The sequence below is a fragment of the Ascoidea rubescens genome, assembly GCF_001661345.1.
Source record: "Ascoidea rubescens DSM 1968 unplaced genomic scaffold ASCRUscaffold_6, whole genome shotgun sequence".
In the NCBI taxonomy this organism is placed as follows: domain Eukaryota; kingdom Fungi; phylum Ascomycota; class Saccharomycetes; order Ascoideales; family Ascoideaceae; genus Ascoidea; species Ascoidea rubescens.
Window position 1 is genome coordinate 586690 of NW_017962918.1, and position 23430 is coordinate 610119.

The following is a 23430-nucleotide window of genomic DNA, read 5'->3' on the forward strand; positions in this document are numbered from 1 at the left end:
TCAGCAGTCAGTGAATCAGCTTCTTCATTCTTGTTGTTTTGCTATGGCCTCAAAATAGTGACTAGCACCAGCAGAACTCTGTTTGCACAAAGACTTTCAAGACAGTTCTTTGCAAGCACAACCATTCCAGCTCTGTGGAAGCATCCAACAATCGGATGTTAGCGGTAAGATGTAAGCCCTGGCACGTGCAAATCGGCTGACCATTTTGGAAAAGGAGATTTAAAAGTTGGTGAGAAGAATTTTTTTGTTTCTTTTAAGGAATTTAAGATTTAGATAACAGTCTCTGATTTGTATCATCAAGATAAACAATTGCCTTAGTATTGCCAGACAAAGACCCTAACTATACGTATGTTTTTGGAGTTATTGAATCGGGCTTTTCATACCTGCTATTTTGGCATGTTTTTCATGAAATCTTTATATTAACATAAACAGCTTCCTTCCTATTATATTTAGTCAATATGGATTATAATGCTTTAGCTAGTATGTCATTGATTGATGATTGCAATTTGATTTTGTTTTTCATCTTTTTTTTCTTTTTGTTTGAAATTTTATTTATTAATCGATTGGATCCAGTTAGCTAACTAACATCACGAATAATTTTATGATTTCGATAGCCCAATTCACTGGTTTCTATTATAATCAATTCGATTCAGACAGATCGTTATTAGGTAATCTCTATAGGGAAAACTCGATGTTGACTTTCGAGACTTCTCAAAATCAAGGTGTTGCCTCAATTATCGAAAAATTAACTTCATTGCCTTTTACCAAAGTTATTCACAAAGTTAGTACTTTAGATGCTCAACCCTCTGGAGAAAATGGTACTATTTTGATCATGGTCACTGGTTCATTGTTGTTGGACGAAGAACAAAATCCTCAAAACTATTCTCAAGTCTTTCACTTGGTTCCTGAGGGCGGAAGCTATTACGTTTTAAACGACATTTTTAGACTTGTTTACGGTTGCTAATGATTTATTCAGTGATTACTGTATAATTTAATTCAGATTAATTATTTTTTTTATACACTCACAACCATTCCACCACCGCTTACCTTCTTATTGTTTTGTTTTATTGTCTTGGAACCACTTTTAATCTCTTCTCGACAACTATCTTCCTCTCTTTCTCAGCTCCATGGCCCTTTTCGAAGACGCTGCCAAACAACGCGTGTCCACTCCACCTAACGCATCTCACTTAAGGACCCGTTGCAGTGGTGCTGTTTGACAACGGTCGGCTTTTGTTATATTCCGCATTGGGACACCGACACATGATTTTGCCGAAAAGAAATGCAAAAATTTTTCAGACCCAAAATGGCTTGAAAGAACTGAACTTGTTAAAAGCATCTTGATCTGCTGATATATATCAGTGGTTGGAATTTTTTCGCTTGCCAGACCATTTACCACTGTTATCTTGCAATGTCCTTCTATCACAAGTCCCAAGGGTTTGTTCCTGGAACTCTAGTCTTCAGGCGTTTCTACTCAGTCAAGAAACAATTAAAAGACCATAAACTTCCAAGCAGTCATGGTGTTGAAATTCAACGGATACATCTCAATGAAACTCTTTTCAACGAATTAAATCAAAAGGATATTAAAATTAAAGATTTAAAAAGTAATATTTCGAAAACAAGAACAAAATCAAAACCAAAACCCCTTAAAAACACACTTCAAAAACATCTTGTTAAAGAAAGAAATATAAACAACACTGAAAAAACACTGAAACAACCTTTCTTTAAAAAGAAAAATCTAAAAACCAATAAAGATATTAAAAATTTTGTCGCGAGATATATCCGTCTCGATCTCGACAAAAAATCTTCATCTGATACTGCATTAAATGTTATTAATCCTGCTTCATTGGATTTTGAACCTATTAATTTCAACAAGTATGACGACGTATTGAAGGATTCATCAATTACTATTGATAACGAGTATAGAAAAATTAATACTCTCAGTCAGTTGAAGTTGATACCGAAATTAGCACACAATTTATCAAGAGTTTTATTTCATCCCAATTGTTTCTATCCTTTGAAGGATTCGTTCTCAAATGTTTTTAACTTTACGCCCTTTTTAAGAAATGTCTTGCCAATAGATCAATTTGATTACTCCAAAGTTGGTTCATTCATTCCTTCATCAAGTGATAAAGGTAGTTTAACAGTCTCTCAAAAATTAAATCAACTTAACGGATTGGCTCGAAAAGCAATAGGTAAAACGGATCCAAAAAAAACAGACAAAAAATCAAAATCATCAACGTTTAACGATATCCAGTTTTATAGTTCAACATCTTCAATAACAAAAGTATTGAGTTCTTTTCACAGATTATTATCAAATAACAGACCATGCAATCTTCTGAAATTATCAAAGACTTTTCCTGGATCTTTTCTTTCTCCTAATGGTGCAATCTTGTCTCCTGTATCAGTGATTGTAACAAGAAAAGGAGCCTTAGATCCAACTAATGACGAAAACAAGAAATACATTTACTGTGTAGACAGCGATAGGTTTTCTGACGAAGAAGTGGTTTTATCAATCTTAGGACATTCTTTTGAAAGATTATTAACAAATGAAGAAAAACAATTCCTTGAAACTTATAAACTTGACAAAACTAAAAATCCATCTGATATTTCAACCACAGAAGCAGAAGACCCAGAACCAAATATATACCATTATGCTCAATGCTCAAATTTTTTAGTGAGGTCTCAATTGGATTGTTTTGATGAGAGGTTACCTGGTAAGGGAACTTTTGATTTAAAAGCTAGAGCAGTTGTCTCAATTAGACACGATATCAAATATACTCAGGAAACATTGAAAAATGAAACTGGCTATCAAATTAATCAACAAACAGGTCTCTTTGAAAGCCATGAAAGAGAAAAACATGATTTAATTAGAAGTACTTTAGGTAAATTTGGTTTACAAGCAAGATTGGGATTCATGAATGGAATATTCATTTGCTATCATAATATCAAGAAAATCTTTGGATTTGAGTATCTTCCACTATCAGAAATAGATGAAATTACTCACTCGATTACTGACAATGATGTGTACAACGATATTTATTGGGTAGCCAAAAACAGAATTGTTAAACCACTTGCTTCTAATAACACCAAATTAACAGAAACCGAAAATGAAAAGGATTTTAATGCAGCTCGAAACGAATTTAGTCATTTTTTTGACAAGGAATCATTTGAAATTCAGTCAATCTTAAATACCGGTCAACTTACTAAAGACGAAAACAAACAGAAAATTAGTTCTCATATTGCTAACTTTGAACTAAAAACTTCAATAAAAATCTGGGAAGATATAATGAATAAAATTATTGAGAAATATATGGCTCTTGAGCCAAAAGAATCTCAAAATTCTTTCAGAATGATTTTTGATACAACCACTACTCATGCAGATGGTGCCTTGAAAGAATCTCATCGATTTAATAGTGGCACTACAATGAAAGTTTTATTTGCTCCAATAACAGATTTACAACATACTAAATTACAAGGTATCGGATTAAATATTGATGATTATACAAAAACAAATGAAACCCAAGAAACTGAAACACAAGATGATAACGTAGATTCTAAAATTGAAATTGCAGAACGAGCTGACAAAGAAACTGAAGGAGAAATCAACCTGTATAGTGGAAAGGAAGAAAATGGCACTCAACTTGCAACAGAAGAAGAATCAACAAAAGAAAATGATGTTAAAACTGATGATGTTAAGACTGATGTTGTTAAGACTGGTTCGGATTCTGAAGAGAAAATGTTTGGATCCAACTATAAGAATTTTAGAATTGCCACACCAAAGGAAGAAGTTGAGGTCGTAAATCAGGAAATTAAAAGTAAAATTCGTGGATTTGAGGTTAAAGTGTATCATTTAATGAATGGAGAGACATGTTCACAAACATATCCATTCCCAGATCTGGTGGACACAGATTGGAGATTAGCATACACAGTTACGGATATGAAGAAAGATCGTGCTGAACAACAGTACACATCGTGTATAAATTCTATTGTCAATCTTGGTAAGAAATCAATAAAGGAAACAAATTTGGAAGAACTAGCTTCAACCAAACAATTTGTTTATGCTATAAGAGCATACGATCAAAGAGGCAGAGCTAAAAGTCTTGAAGAAGATAACAACAATCCTGTTATGTGGACACCTTAAATAATACCAAACAAACTTTTAATTTGCTGCTGTTGTTTATATGTATTTTTTATAATCTTGTTTATACGTTTTATTTAATTTTAATACAATTGATCTTTATAGAAAAATATCTACAATTGCTGATGATATGATATAAGTAATATATAATATAGTAGTGAATAAAATGTATTGGTGAATTGCATCAAAGCAAATCCAATTTATAGAAAACAGATATAATTTATAGATAACCTCCCAAAACACAAAGAAAAGATAAAAGAAAAGAAAGAAAAAAACCTATCCAAAATTTTCAAAAACTATTGGATAAAAATGAAATTTTCATATAACTCGAACCAAAATTAAAAGCAACCAAAATGTAAATGAATAAAAAAAAACAAGAAAGAACAAAAAAAAACAAAATATTCTTAAAAGGTAAAATGTGACAAAAAATGATTTAAATAAAGAAATGAGAAAAAAAAAATGATTTTGAGTTTGTTGTTGTGAAGTCTTTAAAAGAAGTTAAAATAAATGTGAAAAAAAGAACGTAGTAATCATTATTTCTGTTTAAACAGAAACCAAAAAAAAAAAAAATAAAAAAAAATAAAAATATTTGAAACCAAATTTATAATTGTTTAAATTAATCCTTTAGAGACATTTTCTCTAGGTCATCACTTGTGGACTGAACTAATTTAAAGCCTCTTTTGGAAATTAAAGATGAGGGACTGCTACCAGTAGTTAATATGGGGCTTGTTGAGACGGCTCTTCTTTTATTATATGAGATTCCTTTATTGTTTGAATAATAGTCGTCATTTAATTTTCTTTTCAAGATTTGATTTCTCGGAGTTTCAATTTTTGCTAAGGTTGGAGAAGAAGTATCAATTGATAGATTTTCTGGATTTAATTTTTTTGAAGATTGATTATGATTAGTATCATTTATAAAAAATTTAGAAATTGTGTTATGTTTGGGAGTGACAGGGTTATCAAAAGAATTTGATAATTTTGAGTGCTCAATTGAGGAAGAAGAACTTGGGGTGGTTGGAGTGGTTGGAGTGGTTGGATTTATGTAATTATTTGCTAGTTGATTATTTAGAGATAGCATTAATTTTTTATTTTTAGTGTTCCAAGCTTCATTTACTTTTGTTATTAGCTGATTTTTTCTTAAACTTTCTTCGTTGTAATTCATTAAATAATTTTTATCGTGGCTTAATTTTGATATACTAGTTGAAGAGGTTATATTTGAGAAGATGTTTTTTTGTTTCTTTTGCTGGGAGATGTTGTTTTTTAGATTGTTGTAATTTTTCAAGATGTAATCTTCATCTCTTAGAGTGAAAGTTACGGCGGCTTCATGTTTGATTTCGTTATCTAGTGGATGAGATTCGGATTGCAATTCTCTTGTTATTCTTCTAAAGGATTTCAATTGGGGTTTTAAGTTTGATTTTGATACAAAGTTTCTGAAAACGATATTAGGGCGCTGTTGTTGGTTTGAAGAGGAGTCGTTATCGCTCAGAGACATCAATGCATCTTCAAATGAATCATTATTATTTGAATTATTTGAGTTATTTAGAGAGAAAGGGTTGTTGATGTTTATATTTGAGCTATTATAATTTTCTAAAGCATAAAATTTTCTTTTATTTTGATTTAATATATTCATGTTGTATTTGTTTGGAATAGCCTGTTTATTAACAGTAGTAATAGCAGTAGCAGTAGCAGTAGCAGTAGCAGGAGTAGGAGTAGGAGTAGGAGTATTGGCAGTATGATTATTATTTAAAAGGGCTAAAGAGCCTCTTCTTGAGTCTGGATTTATATTTGAGTTCGATAGATCAGAACTTATCCTTCTTCTTCGGACCAAGTTATCAAAGTTTTCCTCTTGGTCACTTGATTCTGAGGAAGAGCTATTGTTGTAGTTACTGTTTGAATTGAACGAGTCTAGCAAATCGTAGTTGGGATTGAAACCAGTGTATGAGCTGAACTTGGAATGGAGTTTGGAGGAGCTGTTGGAAATGGAGATTTTGGGAGCAGAATCAGAAATATCGATGTCTTCGCTGTCGTTGGCATCTTTGCTGCTGGCATTGGGAGCATCGTTGGCAGCACCATCGCCTTTGCAACGAAGAGCTGCTAGAGGCCTGCTGTTCCGGACATAGGCGTCGCTGGACAGGCTCTGTTCTGGGTCTCGAACAGCGATCTTGAGGGGGTTGGTGAAGCTGTTGCTGGAGGAGTCCATGGGCCGAGCAAAAGCATCCAGTGGTTGTTGTTGGTGTTGTTGGTGGAGAAGAAGAAGAAGAAAAAGAAGAAGATGGTAAAGATGGTGATTCTGCTGCTTAAGCGCCGACCAGGCCCGAGGCCGTCTCTGTGGGCGCCGTATCTCGCCGTCCCGAGCGTTTTCTGCTCGTCCTCCTCTTCCCTCTCTTTCTTCTCTTCCCTCTGCTCAGAGTTTCATGTTTTGCTCTTCGAGCAACCCCCAACCATGACCACAGTATTTGAAAGAGCTGCTTCCCACGCCTCCTCTGGCAGCAGCGACGACATTATAGAGGTCAGATCCGATTCTGAGTGCGACAATGTGACGTTGCTCAATGGCCCCAGCACCAATGCTGCTTCTGCTGCCAATGTGTCTGCTCACAATACCTTCAGCACTAATTCCAGTAGTCGCTCCAACACCATACTTAATACCTCCACTAACCATAGAAACACCACAAACACTTCCACGGCTCACGCTAATAATGATGGCAACGATGACGACGACGACGACGACGACGATATCCAAATAACAGGAGAACGACCCATTCTGCTTCCCACTACCAATTTTTCATACGATGTTTCGACATTAATCGGTGACGCAGCTGTTTTTAGAGCAGCAGGTAGATCTCGATCGAATGTTGCAACAAGAAGCAGAGGAAGAATATCGAGACCAAACAGATCTTCTCCAAACTCTGCAGCTACCAGGGCTGCAAGAGCTGCAAGAGCCACGAGAAACATCAGAAACACAAGAAACACTAGGACCACAAGGACTGCAAGAACTGCTAGGAATGCTAGAGCTGCAAGACCACTTTCTTTCTTAAACAGAACCGCCACTTCAGGGGCTACTCAAAGAGAAGTGGATGAAATTATTCGAAGAGTAAGCAACACTCCTATTCACCTTGCTAGTCCTAACATGCACAATCTAGGAATGTATCCCTCTGAAGCATTGGGATCACTTTTCTGGAACATGAATCTGGATCTGGCAGATAGTAATCAATCTGACAGCAATAGTGATGATAGTTTTTACCATCGTTTCTATAATGGAAATAACAGCAATAACTCTTTTTTCAATATCAATGAGGATGACCATGATGATGACGACGAAAATGAAGATACATCCATAAGTGAATATGAAGAAAATGACAGCATTACTTCTTACTCAAGACGTCAACCTAGAACTCGCGCATTATCTGAAGAAAACCAATCTTATTCAGCAAACAATTTTACTAATCCCAGCACTAATCATAATGCAGCTGCAACTACCCCTTTAAATAATAACATAACTACAGTTGTAACTACAAATAATAATAATAATGATACTAATGATACTAATGATACCAATGATACTACTACTAATGATAATAACGATAATAACACAGCCATCAATATCACTAATGAATCAATTAATGATGACGATATCCAAATCATTAGAGTTGATAGAGTTAATCGACCAAGATTAGGCTCAACTAGAAATAGAACATTATTTCAAGAAATGCAAAGAAATGGTGGTGCCTTACCATTGCCTTTATCTTCAAGAACTTTCAATTCAGCCAGTGGCACTACTAATCCTAACAATGATACTGTTGCTAGTACTAGTGCCACTAGTGCTACTAGTGCTACTACTGCTGCAAATTCTGCTCTGGATAGTTTGTTTGATAGGTACATGTATCTTGCGAACAATCAAAGCTCAAGAAATCTAAGAAATTTAAGAAATTTAAGAAACCAGATTGCCTCTGGTGGTACAGGTGGTGCTGCAACCACTGGTAGTGAGAATAACACTATAAATAATCGTGCAACTGCACCATCAACTTCTATTACAAATTATGGAGGTTCTAGCGCAGTTATAAACACTACTAGTACCAGCGGTAGCAGTAGCAATAATAATAATAATAATAATAATAATAATAATAATAATAATAATAATAATAATAATAATAATAATAATAATAATAACCTGACTAACGATCCAATACAGGAGATTATTACACGGAATATAATGAATACTAACGAAATCAATACCAACACTAATTTTATTAGAAGTGGAATTAGAGCTATAAATCAAGCGTTGGTGGAGTTGACGAATTCTACAAGTATAAACAATGCATTGAGCCGAATTTCCAACTACGCGCCAGCACATCGAAGATTGAGTATGATGAGATTTAATAACCATAATAACTATCGACATCAAATTAACAGTAATAGAAACAATCACCGTCATAGTCACAATGGTGGACATAACCATGGAATAGATATAGGGTTGGGTCTAGATCTTGGATTGGGATGGGAACGTCTTCATAACCATTTGCATTCGCATTCGCATTCGCATTCGCACTTGCATAATCGTGGGAGTAGTACTGATTTTGGGAGTAATATTCTCTTTGAACCCGATTTTGATGATGAGGAGGAGGTGGAGTTTGACGCCGAAGATTTTTTCAACGATTATATTTTGGAAAACCAGTATTTCGATGCAAGAGCTAGAAGTGGCAGCACGGTTATTATCAATGGGCTAACGAACCGAGAGATGGGATTGATACGAAGTGAGGAAGAAAGAATGATGAATTCTCGATTCAAAGAACAGGAAAACTATTCAAGGGTTTATAAAGAGAAATTGACCAAGCAATTGGAAAAAATGAAAGAAGAGAATAACGGGTATACGAGCAAGATTGATCCGCAAGTCAAAGTATGCTGTCCATTGTGTGGAGTTATACTAGGAGAAGGGATTCCACATGAGTATAAAGCGATAAACAGGTATGATTTGATCAAGAAGATCAGGGAAAGCAAGAATAAAGAGAATCAAGAACAGAACAAGAATGATTTAGGCGATGTGAAAATAGAAGAGAAAAATGTGACCAAAAAGGAATTCAAGGATGAAGAGATGGACAATATCGAGGTTGTGGAAAACTACTTTGAGGATGAATTTGCAAGAGAGGTGGTGAATGAAGAGGTGATCGGGAAGGAGGACAACGTGGAAAAGTTGTTGTACCATTACGTCGTGAACTACAACAACAGCGAGGTGGTTGGCGGAGAAGAAGGCAGCAAGAAGAAGAGCCGGAAAGGCGGTAAGGGCAGCAGGAGCGAGGGCACGATCTTGAACATGGTGTACAAAAAGCTCAGCAAGATCTACGACTGCCAGGCACCGTACCAGTTGAGCTTGCGACTCAGCCAGTTCGACGTGGAGCTGAGCCAGAAGGTGTTCTTCTCGAAGTGTGGGCATGTGTACTGTGGGAGATGTGTGAACCGGATTCTCAACCCCCTTGTGGTGGAGGACGTTGGCAGCAGAGGAAAGCGAGCAAAGCGACCCAAGCGACTCTCGAACTTGGACAACCCCGACATTGCTGCACCCAAAAAGTGCGTGTCGCAGAGCTGCGGCAAGGTCTTCCGCAAGAACTTCACTCAGTTGTACATGCAGTAGATAGCGTAATACGAAGAGGGGGAAGAAGAGGCAGAAGAGGAAGCAGCAGCAGCAGAAACACCAAAAACAGAGGAAGCACAGCCCGGACGCGCAGTGGCGGTGGCGCGTGCGTGGCGCGTGCTGCTTCTCTCCCGTGTTCTTGTGATGCGTGTTTTGCCTCTTCTTCCTCTTCTTCCTCTTCTGCCTCTTCTTCCTCTTCTTCCTCTTCTTCCTCTTCTGCCTCTTCCTCTGCTTCTTCTCCTGGCGTCTGTTCACCGCCTTCAAACACTGTCTTTCAAACACTGCGATAAGAGTGAATTTGCACAGAATTCACCCAGAACAGTCCCTGGATGCTCCATCACTTAATCCAGCTCCATCGTAATACAATCATATTCACTCCAACCACTACAAGCATAACCATAATCATATTACAATCATAATCATAGTTGTAATTACAATCTCAATCATAATCATAATCATATTCATATTCTTATTGAGCTGCTTATTCATCTCTCCTGCCTAAACTATTACTGTCCTGCATTAGTCCTTTTTTTTCATCACTTTTCACTGTTTATCCATATAATAATCCACGAATATTTTCACTCTACATTGGGTTCGTTTTATTTATTTTTATCTCTCTGTTTATTCTCTCTTTCCTTCTCTCTGTCTTTCTGTCTCTCTTTATCTTTGCCTGGTTCCTCTGAAACCCTCCTATTCATTTACCAAATAATCCTCCTTCTTTTTTTTGGTTTGTTTTTTTGTTTTCTTTCTTAACTCTTGTTTTACAAAATTTTGTACTCTACTCGTTTACTATATTTCTAGTTATATCGTTGTTTATAACTATATTCTCATCACCAAAAATTTTAAATTCGTTTTTTTCTCTTTAAAAATTTTCCATTTTTTCTATAATTTATCCTCTCATTTCTTGAATCGTTTATTTATTTCTAATCATAATCATAATCATAATCATAATCATCATCATCATCATCATCATCACAACCATAATCATAACAACAATTATAACAACAATCATAACAATAATCACAATAATAATCATAACAATAATATTAACAATTACCCAGAAATTCAACCAAAAATAAATTCATCTACTTCTTTTTCCTCTTTAAAAGATATCAAAGATAAAGATAAAGATAAAGGAAAAGGAAAAGATAAAGATAAAGATAAAGATAAGAATAAAGATAAAGATAAAGATAAAGATAAAGATAAAAATAAAAATATAAATAATAACGTAAATAATAATAGAAATAATAATAATAATAGAAATAATAATAATAATAGAAATAAAAATAAAAACAAGAATAAAAAAGACCAATTCAAATCTAAATTTAAATTCAATTTCAATTTAAAAAAAGAATTGAAATTAAAATTAAATTCAATTTCAATCTCCCATTCAAATTCACATTCACATTCGCATCCCATCTCTAATTCAAATTCAACCTCAAATCCTTTAAAATCTCTACTCTCCTCATCACATCCTTTCCACAATCAATTATCAAAAAGAAATTCCTTCCACAACTACCTACTCAGTAAAATGAATAGCTCCCTCTCCTCCTCAACAAGAGTAACAAAATTCCTCGTCAACCAAGTCTACTCAAAAGACTCCACTGACTCAATTCCTATGATTGTAAAAGAATACAAAAAAATCGGTGAAGGTGCCTTTGGTATAGTGGTCCAAGCAAAACTAAGACCCTATACTCCCTCTGACTCAATTAACAACAATAATAACAATAACAACGACGACATCACATCAATCAGCTCAAACAACTTAAACAACCCAAACTGGTATGGCCCTTTTGCAATCAAAAGAGTCCCGGCTCAAACAGAATACAAATCAAGAGAACTAGAAATCCTCAGAACTGCAAACCATCCAAACGTAATTCAATTGAAATTCTTCTTCAACTACAAAGCTCCACAAGACAACAAAATCTACCAACACCTCGTAATGGAATGTCTCCCAGAATCCCTACAACTAGAAATCCATCGCTACACCTCAAATAGACGCTACTTGCCCCAATCTCACTTGAAAATCTACTCCTTCCAAATCGCCAGAGCAATGCTCTACCTACATGGCCTAGACATCTGCCACAGAGATATAAAACCTTCAAATATCCTAGTAGACCCATCTACTGGCATCCTAAAAATCTGCGATTTCGGTTCCTCAAAAAGATTGGAATCTGATCAACCCTCAGTTTCCTACATTTGCTCAAGATTCTACAGAGCTCCAGAACTAATAGTCGGCTGCCAATACTACTCAACTCAAATCGACATCTGGGGTCTAGGTTGCGTCGTTGGTGAAATGTCTCTAGGTAGAGCTGTGTTCCAAGGTCAGGACCGCCATTCACAACTAAAGGAAATCGCTAAAGTCCTAGGCCCTCCTGATCGTTTATTCATCTTTAATTCAAATCCAAGATACGATGGGCCCTTATACTCAACTCCTTTATTCGCAGGTAGAGTCTCAACAAGATTCAAAACCATTTTCAGAAATGCTCCTCTCGAATTAATAGATCTACTACTCAATATCCTACGTTACCATCCAAACGAAAGATTTGTTCCCGTTCAAATATTAGCCCATAAATACTTTGATGAATTAAGAGGCCCAGATTTTCAATGGAAACCAAGAGGCAGCATCTCTCCACAATATCCCCCTGATTTATTCAATTTCAGCTCCTTTGAAAAAGATTTAATTGGCGAGCAAATGAGATATGTTTGTCCCTACAATTATCACTAACAGAAAAAAATAACCTTCCACAACATCAAATCAAAATTAACCAAAATTAAAGTTAAATACCTTATTTATTTATCTGTCTACTTATTTTTATTTATTTATTTATTTATTTATTTATTTATTTATTTATTTATTTATTTATTTATTTATTTATTTATTTATTTATTTATTTATTTATTTATTTNTTTATTTATTTATTTATTTATTTATTTATTTATTTATTTATTTATTTATTTATTTATTTATTTATTTATTTATTTATTTATTTATTTATTTATTTACTTACTTACTTACTTACTTATTTAAATATAGTTATGAAAAAAAAGTATAAAAATCATTTAGAATAAATTAAATCTCAAAAACAAAAAAAAAAACAATTATTCTTCCATTTTTATTTATTTTTTTATTTATTTTTTTTTTCTTTTAATTTATCTATTTAATAATTATTATTATTGTTTCTTAGTTTTCATGTCTTATGCTTGTTAATTATATATATTTTTTTTTGATCTTTTTGATCTTTTTGATTTTTTTTAAATTATCTTTGTTTGTTTTTTCGAAGAATCATATAAATACTCATTAAATAACCTTTTTTATCAAGTCATTTTTAATTTATGTTATTATTTTTTTTTCTTTTTAAATATATAACTTAATTCACCAAATAGATGGATGAAATTGGGTAGCATTCAAATATAAGTATAATTCATATTTATTTATTATTAATCATTTATCATTTACTCAAAATTAAAATCCAAATTCAAATTCAAATTCAAATTATATAATTGATCTCTTATTTCATTCAGTTCTGTTTTATTCTCATTTATTATTTATTATTTTTTCTTTGATTTCAATAGATGAGGTTGATTTATTTTGCTTTTCATGTACTATTATTATAAATTCCCAAACCAAAAAAAAAAAAACAGTAACAAAAAAAAAAGACATTGATAGGATATAGTATAAGTTTGAACCAAAGAATAAAATTAAAAGCATAAAAGCACAGATTTTGATTATCAAGATACAAGATACATATGTATCATATTATGACCACAATTATACTCACGATTATAAAACCAATGAGTAGGAATATTCATCTTCAATGTTTTGACTGATCCATAATACAATGCAACTTAGCATTATGCAGCTGTTACAAACGACATTAGCAACACCCATCCCCAACGTTGGATAGGTATTGAAATCCTTCATCAAGAACTTCAAAACGAGCACAACCACAGAACCAGCTAAACCACCAGCCAACAAACTGAAACCAAAGAACAATATTAGTCTTGCGTACCACGACGTAGAAGAAAGACCGCCATTAAATGAGGATAGACCACCACCTCCACTGCCATTGAGGGAATCATTAAAAAGCCTGTTTTTGTCGATGGAGTTCACTACAAACATTCCCAACGACGAGCAGATGCCTGGGATCCAGTCAACAAAAGTGACATGGACTATAGAGGCATTGACTGTTTTGCTATATATCGAGGCATCGACCAAGAACCAAAAGCCCACAGAGTACTGAGAAGCAACAGTTAGTAACAAAGCAGGAAGAAGAAAGATAGGGGCGGGATGGGAAACATACCAAAATGCCACTAAGATAGACACCAGCAGCTCTGAGAACAGTGGATGAAGGCAACTTGAAGGGCAAATTGAACTTGAAGAGTCTTTCTGAGTGAGTTCCTACGTCCATTGCAAAGTGATTGATGAGTTGTGAAGAGGTGAAGAGAAGAGGAGATAAGAAGAGAAGAGGAAGTTTGCCGCTGGCCAATCACATGAGAAGGTCGGATAGAGGAGGGAAGAGAAGAGAAGAGAAGAGAAGAAGATGCAGCTCTACAGTTCTACAGAAGATGAGTGTTATGGATCATTTATTGGTGAACGAAAGAAACCTCTAATAAAAAAATAGTATATCAAATTAAATAAAATGGAAAGGGATGGAAAAAGCAAATGAAGAAAATTAAAACTAGGCCTCATATGTGATGGGGGGGGGGGGGGAAAGAACCAAGAAATGGTAATTGAATAGTCAATATTGAATTAAAACCTTTGATAGTTCATTATGAAGATTGCTAGTTTTGTGGTGACAGTCGTAGTTGAACTTTGTTGTTTGAAAAATCAATTCTTTAAAGAAGATTGGAAAAAAAAATGTATAAGTAATTAGATAGATAATATTAAAAAAGAAAGAGGATGATCTGAAATGAAAATGGCAGAAAGATGGTGAGAAGAAGTGTTCTCTTTTTCTGTTTCTTTCTTTCTTTTTTTATTTCTTTTTCTTTGTGAGTGCTGATTTTTTTACCTTTTGATTATAAAAAAACCCGATTGAAGAAAGATATTCCAAAAAATTAAATATTAAATATTAATTAACAAAATAAAGATAAAAAATATAAAGTAGATAAAAAGTTTGATAAAAAAGACTGTGGTTTTATTTGATTGATTTTTTTTTTTTTTTTTTGTAATTTTTTTGTAATTTTGATGGAGATGGAATGTTAAATTAAGTGAGTAAAAGAGTTAAGAGTTAAGAGTAGGATAAATAAAAAAAATAAAATAAAATAAATTAGATTAGATTAGATTAGATTATAATTAGAAGATAATGAAAAGATTTTCTCTTCTTTTCATTTCATTTCTTTTAAGATTTTTCTAAGATTTTTCTTTTTTTGTAAATGAAAATTTATAGACAACAACATACTTTCTGGAAAAAGGATTTATTTTTGTTTGAGTTGATTGAATCTAGTTCGCCTTGATCGTTGATTGGATTCATACCATGTTGGTTATTTAATTGGTTATTGTTGATCATATTGTTTGAGGTGTATTGGTTATTGGATAGTTTTGAATTGTAAGTATTTCTATTTGAATTCAAGTTGTTTGGCAAGTTTTGTTGAGCTAGGTTAGTTTTGCTGTTGGGAGCGATAGCGTAGTTTGAAGTGTTGTTGATGGCGTAGTTATTGGCGCTATTGTTTTTATTCAAGTAAGGAGAAGAGGGGCTTCCATTCTGGTTGAGTAGGTTGTTTTTGTTGTTCTGGCGTAAGTTTTGTTGGTTTTGGAGATTTTGTCTGGATCTTGAGTTGGGGTTATTGATGTTAATGTTGTTTGAGGTGATTTGGTTGTTGACGTTGTTGATGATGTTATTTTGGGGGTTGTTATTTGGAGGAATATTATTTGGAGGAATGTTTTGAGGGTTATTTGAGTTGTTCTTGTTGTTAATATTTTGGTTTGTGTTTGCATTGTTGTTGTTGTTTTGTTGGTGGTGATGTCTTCTTGGATTTGGATAACCGTAGCCATGTAGATTTGGTTTTTTGTTTATCAGGTAGTCCCAACCTTTACCGGCGTTGAGATCCATCCAGTCGTAGTGGCCATCTTCTTTTTCACCAATATCTTGAAGGGATTTGTCCATGACGCTTCTAAGGTAGTCGTAGTTGGGTGTTTCGTCGAATTTTAGATTGCGAACATAGTTCAAGTAGTCAGTAAAGCCAGAGGGAAAGCCGTAACATAGTTCGGAAACAACAGTTGATTGCTTTTTTTCACCAATTTTTTCATACTTCAACTTGTTGGTGGGAGCCTTTAAGCCCTGCCATGGTAAGGAGCCCCTTAGAAAGTACATGAAGACGTGGCCTAGGGATTCCAAGTCGTCTCTTCTGCTTTGTTCTCTTCCGAGGTGAGTGTTTATACTCATATATCTAGCGGTACCACTAAGGGATTTTCTTTCTCTGTAAGGGATGTGAGCTTTTGATTTGGGGTCCCTGTAGTATTTGGCCATGCCAAAGTCGACAATGTAGATGAGGTTTGGGTTTTTTGATTTTGGGTTGGCGACTAAGAAGTTGTCTGGTTTGATGTCTCTGTAGATGAGGTTGTTTTCGTGGATGGTTTGAACTCTGGAAATCATTTGTTTGGCGACCTGGATGGTTGTCTTTACGGAGAATTTTCTTCCACACCATTCAAAAAGGTCTTCTAGAGAGGGGCCTAGGAGGTCGATGACGAGGATGTTGTGGAGGCCCTCCTGGCCAAAGTAGTATGCGTTGGGAACACCAATTGAGCCATTAAGGATTCTGTAGGCTCTGAATTCGTCTCTTAGTTGGGGAGCCTCAGACTTTCTTGGTTCGAATTTGATAGCAACTTGTTGGTTGGCGAGGAGGTTCATGCCCTCGAAGATGATGCCAAAGGAGCCCTCACCTATTTTTTTGCCAACTTTGTAGTGAACGCCGACAACATTGGAAGAGTGAACTTGAGACATTTGCAAGTGGATTTCAAGTAAATGAGGTGGGTAAAATTGTTATTAATATTGTTGTTATTATTATTACTGTTGTTATTATTGTTATTGTGATAGATATTATATCATGCAAATAATAAAGGTAAATAGGAGTTGAGTCGATTGGGTTAGACCAGGATAGATAGAGGGATAAGGGATGAGGGAAAAAAAACAAAAACAGGTGATGGAGGAAATGGACGAGTGTTAGATTAATATGTTGGGAGATGAAGTAACTAAGAAATTAATACAAGGAAAAAATTAATTAGTTACTACAGTCTATAGTATAGTATATCGATGTGAGATTTGGAGAGAGATGAGAGATGAGAGATGAGAAATCAGAGGGAGGAGAAAAGTAACGAGGATATAATGCGAAGAAATCAGGCTGTTTAAATCAGAGACAAAAGAAGTAAGAGCAGGAGATAAAATGGGTGAGAAACAGCCAGGAATCAGAGTATTAGGCTAGTGGGAGTGAAAAAAAAAGAAAGTGAGAGAAGAAAAACCAGCTAAAACGATGAAAAATAGTGAAAAATGTGAGAAACAGTGTTGGATAAGTGCTGAAAGAGTGCTGAAGTGTGAGAAAGCAGAGGAAAGGTTGGTTAACGAGCACAAGCAGCAAAAAGAGAAAGCTGTAGAGGACGATTTGAGGTTGATTTGGCTATATTTATCTTTCTGTTTATACCTGAAGGTGTGAAGGTGCGAAGGTTGATAACGTATGGAGTAGAGAAACTGTTGTTGTTGTTGTTAGTCGCAGTGTTTGAGCACAAGTGGGCTCCTTGTGATAAGGGGAAGTAGTACGAAACGAGAAATCCAAACGAGCACAGGCGTAGGAAGCAAGAAGCAGAGAAGGCGAGGAAAGCTGAAGCAGAGGAAGCAGACGCAGAAGAGCAGAAGGACAAAGTGGGACAGAGCAGCAAAAGCAGCACGGAGAGCTGCGTGTGCTGCGCGTGAGGCTATATTTATCAGGGGTCTGACAGGAGTAGACCCCAAACGCGGGGTCTGTGTGGTCATGCGCGGTGGTGCGTTCATGCTTTATTATGTGTGTCTGTGATTTTGTGCGCTGGATGATGTATTTCTGCGTGTGACCGCATACGGGAGCGCATCCACTGTGCTGGCTTTTGATCTGGAGGTTTTATTTTTACTGGTTTGGGAGATTTTTTAGAAGCCGAAGCATCTTTTTCAAGAAACAATTTCCAATCCACTGCTATCGCACAGCTGCTGCCAATTATTCTGCTAGCTTCCTATATATCCTCCGACATTCTTCTATTTTGCTCATCGCCTCCACTTATTCTACAACATGGCCAAGATCACTCGAGTTCGAACTGGCTGCTGGACCTGCAAAGCCAGACGAAGAAAGTGCGACGAGGCTAAACCTCACTGCCAGAATTGCACCAAAAGCAACAGAACCTGCGAGGGCTACGGAATAAGACTCAGTTTCGATGTCGACGACAGCAGAAACAACCTTGTTAATGGCATCACCAAGAACTCGAAGGGCGAAATAGTCAAATATGGTTTCAGAGGCAGACCACGGCTCAGCGAGAGCCTCAAAGCAAGAAGCAAAAACACCCTCATCAACAACATCAAGCATGACAATCCCACCATCCTCACTGACACCATCCTCAACGACAAAATCATTGCCGACAACATCAAAAACAACATCGCCAACAGTAACCAAATAGACACTGTCCTCAAAAATCCTGACAACAATACCGATAATAATCAAGTTGAAATTCAGTTCAATTTTAATCAAAAATTCACCACTGAAGATAACAACTTGAATGGCTTCAATACAAACGATCCCAACATTATACTAAGCAACTCTCATAACAACTATGATAGTGCTTCTAATCATAACATTGCTGATGATAACATTGCTGACAATAGCATTACTGACGATAACATCGCTAATCACAACATCACCAATAACAATATCACCAATGATAATGAAACTATTTCTCTTCCGGCGTCAACCCCAATGTCTCTCTCAAATTCAATAATGACGAATAATAATAACAATAACAATAACAATAACAATAATAATAATAATAATAATGATAATAATGATAATGATAATAATAATAATGATAATGATAATAATGATAATGATAATGATAATAATGATAATGATAATGATAATGATACTCACGACAACAATTTTCAATCCAACTCAATTCCCTTGAAAAAATCAACCTCCTACTCAAACAACTCTCCTCACTCAATCACCTCCATCAACTCAAACAACTCTCTCTCTCCTCTGATCTCCTTTATCCAAGATCCTGACACTCTTTTCAATAACATCTTCCAACAGTTTTACGCAAACTTAAACAACAATATCAACTTCAACAACAACCAAACCCAAAATATCCTTTATGATGGCCTAGATTACCTATTACACAACTCTTTACCAACAACTAAATTCAATTCAAATTATTCAAACTTTAATCAAAATAACATTAACAACAACAATAACAACAATAATAATAATAATAATTATAACAATAATAACAATAATAACAATAATAACATTTACTCAAACAATCACTCATTTATATCAAATGATATAAATCATAACAACACTATCCATAATAACCATCCTAATATTCACCCTAATATTCATAAAAATTTTAATAATACTAATATTAAGCTGGATCTTAATAATAATAATCAGCATAACGACAAATATGACAACAACGATGATAACAATGATGATGACGAAGACATCTTAAACAATAGCCATAAACTACATCTCAACCACATCATAAACAATAACATCTTTGTCAACGTTGAAAAATCAACTACAACAAACTACGTATCTTCCCACAACTCTCCCAACACCACTCAACTAAATAAAGACATTGAAAATTTCATCAACAACAACATTAATAACCTATACTCAAATACAACTCTATCCTACTCCGAAGAAAACATGATGCTAAAACATTTCTTCAAAAAACTACTACCTCTATTGGATGCTCATCCAAACTCTCCCTGGCCTGAATTAGCCCTAAAATACTGCGACTTTGAAATAGCAAAATCTTGCTTCATTTCTCTAAGTTGCATGCATCTTTACGAAACAAAAGGTGTTAAAGAATTCTATAATAAAGGCCTAAGTCATATTAAAAACACCTTAAATTACCTAGTCACCTATATAAATAAAAGAAGCAGACACAGAGAAATGAATAAAAACAATTTTAAAAACAAAAACACTTTCAACAACAACAACAACAACAACAACAATGAAATTCTTACCGCTCTTAATAATAATATCAACAACATCAATAGTATTATTAATGAGAATAATGATAACATTGAAATCACTAATAACGACGATGATATAAATATTACAAGAGTTGTTGGGAACCTAAAAGATGAAACTATTAGAAAACAACAGTCTGGTTTCTTTGTTATTTTACTCTTGATTTTAGTTCATTTATTATTTGGCGTAATCGAAAGTGGTAGGTCTTCATTAACAAGAGTCTTTTTAAAATTGTTTGCAAGCATCGTCGAGGACTCAATTTTTGAATCGGCTTTAAAACAAATTAATCAATCCCAAGCTATTATCTGTATACTATCATGGTATGATGCTGTCACTGCTCTAATTTCTCCTGATTGTAGATTGCCCTATAGTAATCCTGAATGGTATGGAACAAAAAACGATAAAATCAGCATGGCAAGAGTTTTAGGCTGTCCAGGAGAAATCTTTAAAAGTATCTTTAAATTATGCTTTCTAAAAAGAGATTTAAAATATAACTACATCAATAACGACCAGACAAAAATGAATAGATACAACGAACTAAAAGCTGATTTTTTAAATTATAGAGAATATGTCAACTATAACCAAGAGGCTGACATCGAAAATGTTAACTCAATTTTAACTGGCACAAAATCCCAAAAAAATATATCATCGAGAAAAGTTTTAAGTCAACATGAAAGTTACATACTAAGACTAAAAGGCGCAAAATGTTGGTCTATGTGTTGTTTAGTTATCTTGACTAAAATTGTTAAACCTGATGCTCAGTATAAAGATAAAATCAATGGCTATATCGATGAATTTATTGAAGCTTATCAAGGAATGGATTCTAGTTCTCCAATAATAACACAAATGGTTTATCCAATTCTCTTGATCGGCTGTGAGTCAACAACAGAGTATCAAAGAAAAAATTTACTAAAATTTATTGATACATTATATGAGACTGTGAAATTGGGCAACTTATTCACATTGAAAAGTATTGTTCAAGAAGTTTGGTCGACTGGTAAAACATGTGAGGAAATTCTTGGTGGTAAAGATTGGTTGCAAAGTGGAATAGATTTTTTACCCATATAAAAAGATATCATATTAGGATTACATTAAAATATGCAACTAGTTGTGTAAAATCTTTTCTTTTCCATAATCTAGTTTAGAATAAAGGCAGTTTTAAAGAAAGAAAGAAAGAAAGAAAAAAAAAATTTAAAAATAGTATCTTGAAAAACAGTCTGGATTATAGTTATAGATTAAGAAATCGATTGTTCAAGGAATTTATTTTTAAAATAATTTAATTAAAACTCGAGAAAGGTGCATCCGTTCGTTAGTATTATTATTTGACTATATTTTATATTAAAAATAGCTATTTCAAATGAACTATTAATCATTAATTTAGGTTTTGTCAATATAAATTGGTTTTTTTGAAAGTTTTTATATTATATATCCTTTGATAAGGCTTAGGTTTTTTATTACAATATCAATATTTAAATCAACAATAGATTTAGTAATTATTACTTTAAACCTTATGAAAACAAGTATGCTGGGCTTCTAAGTCTAACTTTAATACAAAAAATACTTTAAATGAATATACTGCAAAAAATAGCTGATTTCTTTTAACTTTGTATTTGAATTATTGAATTCCATTAAGAATGCTGATGCGCAAACATTTATTATTGTTTTTAGAAATTTTGTATCTCCAATATTGATTTTCTTATAAGAATTTAATTGGGTGAAAGTTGAACTAATGATATCTTTGAAAAACAATTTAAATAGATCTAGTTCAAATGAAAAGTTGTGTGTATAAGTAACTAAACAATTTGCAATATTTTGGACACAAATATAAATATTTAATTTCACAAAATGAAGATTGGATAAATTATGACCATTAATTGAAGATTTTAATCTTAAAATGTGTAATTTTCTTAAAAAATAATACAATTTTTTAATAGAAGTGACGGCTTTTTGAAATAAAAATGAATGTTAGTACTTTCAGTAATAAATTCAATTTGAATATAGCTTCAAAATCATACTTACAATTGAGATGAAGCTTATTGGGAATTTTTACAATGTTTAATGATCTTGTGCAAATATTCAAACCACAAAACAATATAAATTGTGACTGATTCAAGATATTGCTGGTGTTTTCTTGAGCAATGCTCAGATCAAAGAAATTTGATGATATTTTGTTGTTGTTTAATGAAATTGAATATTCTTGAAGACCATTTTTAATTTTTTGATAATTCTCAATTGCCATGGATTTTCTGGAAGAAATTATTAAAAAATCATCAACAAATCTCAAAATCAAAATCTTTGAGAGATCGATATTAAATAGGATTTTTTCTAAAAAATGATCATAAACCAAATCACAGAAACTTGATGACAAACCAAATCCCTGAAAAATTCCTCTTTTTCTGATATATACATCCAGTTTAATTTTCAATGCAGTTTTTTTAACCTGATTCTTAATTATCTCTAAAATTTCTGCCCTATTAAACACCAAAATTTTATTTTTGTTTTCTATCAAACAATTGCTAAATGGTTTATTGATTTCATTAATTTCTGCCAAATATCCAACAGATGCAACTGATTTAAGTTTATTGTTGCTGAAATTATGAGTTTCTGTTGGACTATAGAAAAAAGATGCATCAACTAAATTTTGAGAGATATTAAGGACTTCTTTTGCTGGAATTGAATCAAAGCAACCTTTAATATCGAATTTAACAACATATAAAGTTGGCCTATTATTTTTGATAAATTCTATTGTTAGTTAAATGCTTTTTAGACAAAATATTTTCCAGAAAACTTTAATGATACATACAAAATCCCATTATTTGATTTTTTGAGAACATTTTTGAATTTTTCAATATTTAAAAAGATATCTTGTATATTTTTTAGTCTTGGAAGCTTGTAAGATGAGTTAAATCTTATAAACTTTAAAATATTTTTGATGGGAACAATTTCAGAATTGAGATGATTAAAATGACCAAACTTAAGAACATAAAACAAATATTAGTAAGTAATTTTTTTGTTTAAAATAAAAAAAATACTTACATCACCTTTTTCTCCCTTGTATGGTTTACTGATTATTCTGAAATCAGATTTTTTGGGTAAAAGTTTTAATTGTGAAAAATAATGACTTGTTTCTTTAAATGTGTTTGCTTTTGAGTCTACAATGTCATGTTTCAATAAATGAGTATTGAAATATCTATCCAAAAATGGTTTTGATAACTTATTCCAAACATTATGACGAAAATATAGAGTATTTGATGTTAGACCTTCAGTTAAATGAAAAAAAGTTGACAATAAGTTATTTAAAAATTTTTGGAAAAACCAATTAATATAGAATTTCAATAGGGATAATCTTTTTTCAAAATCTTGTTTATTTAATTTTGCAGTAGTCTTTTTCCCTAACCAAGGCACTTCTTTTAATTTGATATTTAAAATCAATTGATCAATTTTGAATGATTGT

At 33.3% G+C, this 23430-nt stretch overlaps 10 protein-coding genes across 10 annotated transcripts; 6 read left to right on the forward strand and 4 right to left on the reverse strand.

Moving 5' to 3' along the window:
- Positions 1–458: 458 nt before the first annotated feature.
- NTF2 (Ran GTPase-binding protein NTF2) lies at positions 459–964 on the forward strand (the record flags this gene model as incomplete). Its single annotated transcript, XM_020191781.1, has 2 exons — positions 459–480; positions 615–964. The coding sequence occupies 2 exons, from the start codon at positions 459–461 to the stop codon at positions 962–964; spliced, it is 372 nt and encodes a 123-aa protein (XP_020047420.1).
- A 444-nt stretch (positions 965–1408) lies between these two features.
- PET127 (Pet127p) lies at positions 1409–4141 on the forward strand (the record flags this gene model as incomplete). The annotated part of the gene is made up of 1 exon (XM_020191782.1): positions 1409–4141. The coding sequence occupies one exon, from the start codon at positions 1409–1411 to the stop codon at positions 4139–4141; it is 2733 nt and encodes a 910-aa protein (XP_020047421.1).
- Positions 4142–4695: 554 nt separating this feature from the next.
- On the reverse strand, positions 4696–6352 carry ASCRUDRAFT_75840 (uncharacterized protein). Its single transcript, XM_020193236.1, has one exon. The coding sequence runs from the start codon at positions 6336–6338 to the stop codon at positions 4755–4757; it is 1584 nt and encodes a 527-aa protein (XP_020047422.1). The 5' UTR covers positions 6339–6352; the 3' UTR covers positions 4696–4754.
- Positions 6353–8348: 1996 nt separating this feature from the next.
- SLX5 (SUMO-targeted ubiquitin ligase complex subunit SLX5) lies at positions 8349–9764 on the forward strand (the record flags this gene model as incomplete). The annotated part of the gene is made up of 1 exon (XM_020194545.1): positions 8349–9764. One exon carries the CDS (start codon positions 8349–8351, stop codon positions 9762–9764), a length of 1416 nt encoding a protein of 471 aa, XP_020047423.1.
- A 1531-nt stretch (positions 9765–11295) lies between these two features.
- MCK1 (serine/threonine/tyrosine protein kinase MCK1) lies at positions 11296–12492 on the forward strand (the record flags this gene model as incomplete). The annotated part of the gene is made up of 1 exon (XM_020190533.1): positions 11296–12492. One exon carries the CDS (start codon positions 11296–11298, stop codon positions 12490–12492), a length of 1197 nt encoding a protein of 398 aa, XP_020047424.1.
- Positions 12493–13548: 1056 nt separating this feature from the next.
- Positions 13549–14176, reverse strand: VPS68 (Vps68p; the record flags this gene model as incomplete). Its single annotated transcript, XM_020190564.1, has 2 exons — positions 13549–14004; positions 14069–14176. The coding sequence occupies 2 exons, from the start codon at positions 14174–14176 to the stop codon at positions 13549–13551; spliced, it is 564 nt and encodes a 187-aa protein (XP_020047425.1).
- Positions 13954–14474, forward strand: ASCRUDRAFT_75844 (uncharacterized protein). The gene has a single exon (XM_020193237.1). It carries the CDS (start codon positions 14190–14192, stop codon positions 14376–14378), a length of 189 nt encoding a protein of 62 aa, XP_020047426.1. The 5' UTR covers positions 13954–14189; the 3' UTR covers positions 14379–14474.
- A 1211-nt stretch (positions 14475–15685) lies between these two features.
- On the reverse strand, positions 15686–16708 carry ASCRUDRAFT_27282 (kinase-like protein; the record flags this gene model as incomplete). The annotated part of the gene is made up of 1 exon (XM_020189994.1): positions 15686–16708. A coding segment is annotated over one exon (1023 nt), but the record flags the coding sequence as incomplete, so codon positions are not given.
- Positions 16709–18017: 1309 nt separating this feature from the next.
- On the forward strand, positions 18018–21044 carry ASCRUDRAFT_8073 (Zn(II)2Cys6 transcription factor; the record flags this gene model as incomplete). The annotated part of the gene is made up of 1 exon (XM_020194530.1): positions 18018–21044. The coding sequence occupies one exon, from the start codon at positions 18018–18020 to the stop codon at positions 21042–21044; it is 3027 nt and encodes a 1008-aa protein (XP_020047428.1).
- A 238-nt stretch (positions 21045–21282) lies between these two features.
- Positions 21283–22552, reverse strand: ASCRUDRAFT_146380 (uncharacterized protein). The gene is made up of 2 exons (XM_020189236.1): positions 21996–22552; positions 21283–21919 (listed from the first exon to the last, which is right to left on the reverse strand). Exons 1-2 carry the CDS (start codon positions 22213–22215, stop codon positions 21522–21524), a joined length of 618 nt encoding a protein of 205 aa, XP_020047429.1. The 5' UTR covers positions 22216–22552; the 3' UTR covers positions 21283–21521.
- Positions 22553–23430: the final 878 nt, after the last annotated feature.

Coding starts and splice junctions, on each gene's coding strand:
- ASCRUDRAFT_146380 (XM_020189236.1), bottom strand. CDS start 22,215: ATGGCAATTGAGAATTATCAAAAAATTAAAAATGGTCTTCAAGAATAT. Junction 21,920..21,995: donor CAATAAGCTTCATCTCAATT/GTAAGTATGATT, acceptor TATTTCAAAAAG/CCGTCACTTCTATTAAAAAA.
- ASCRUDRAFT_75840 (XM_020193236.1), bottom strand. CDS start 6,338: ATGGACTCCTCCAGCAACAGCTTCACCAACCCCCTCAAGATCGCTGTT.
- ASCRUDRAFT_75844 (XM_020193237.1), top strand. CDS start 14,190: ATGAGTTGTGAAGAGGTGAAGAGAAGAGGAGATAAGAAGAGAAGAGGA.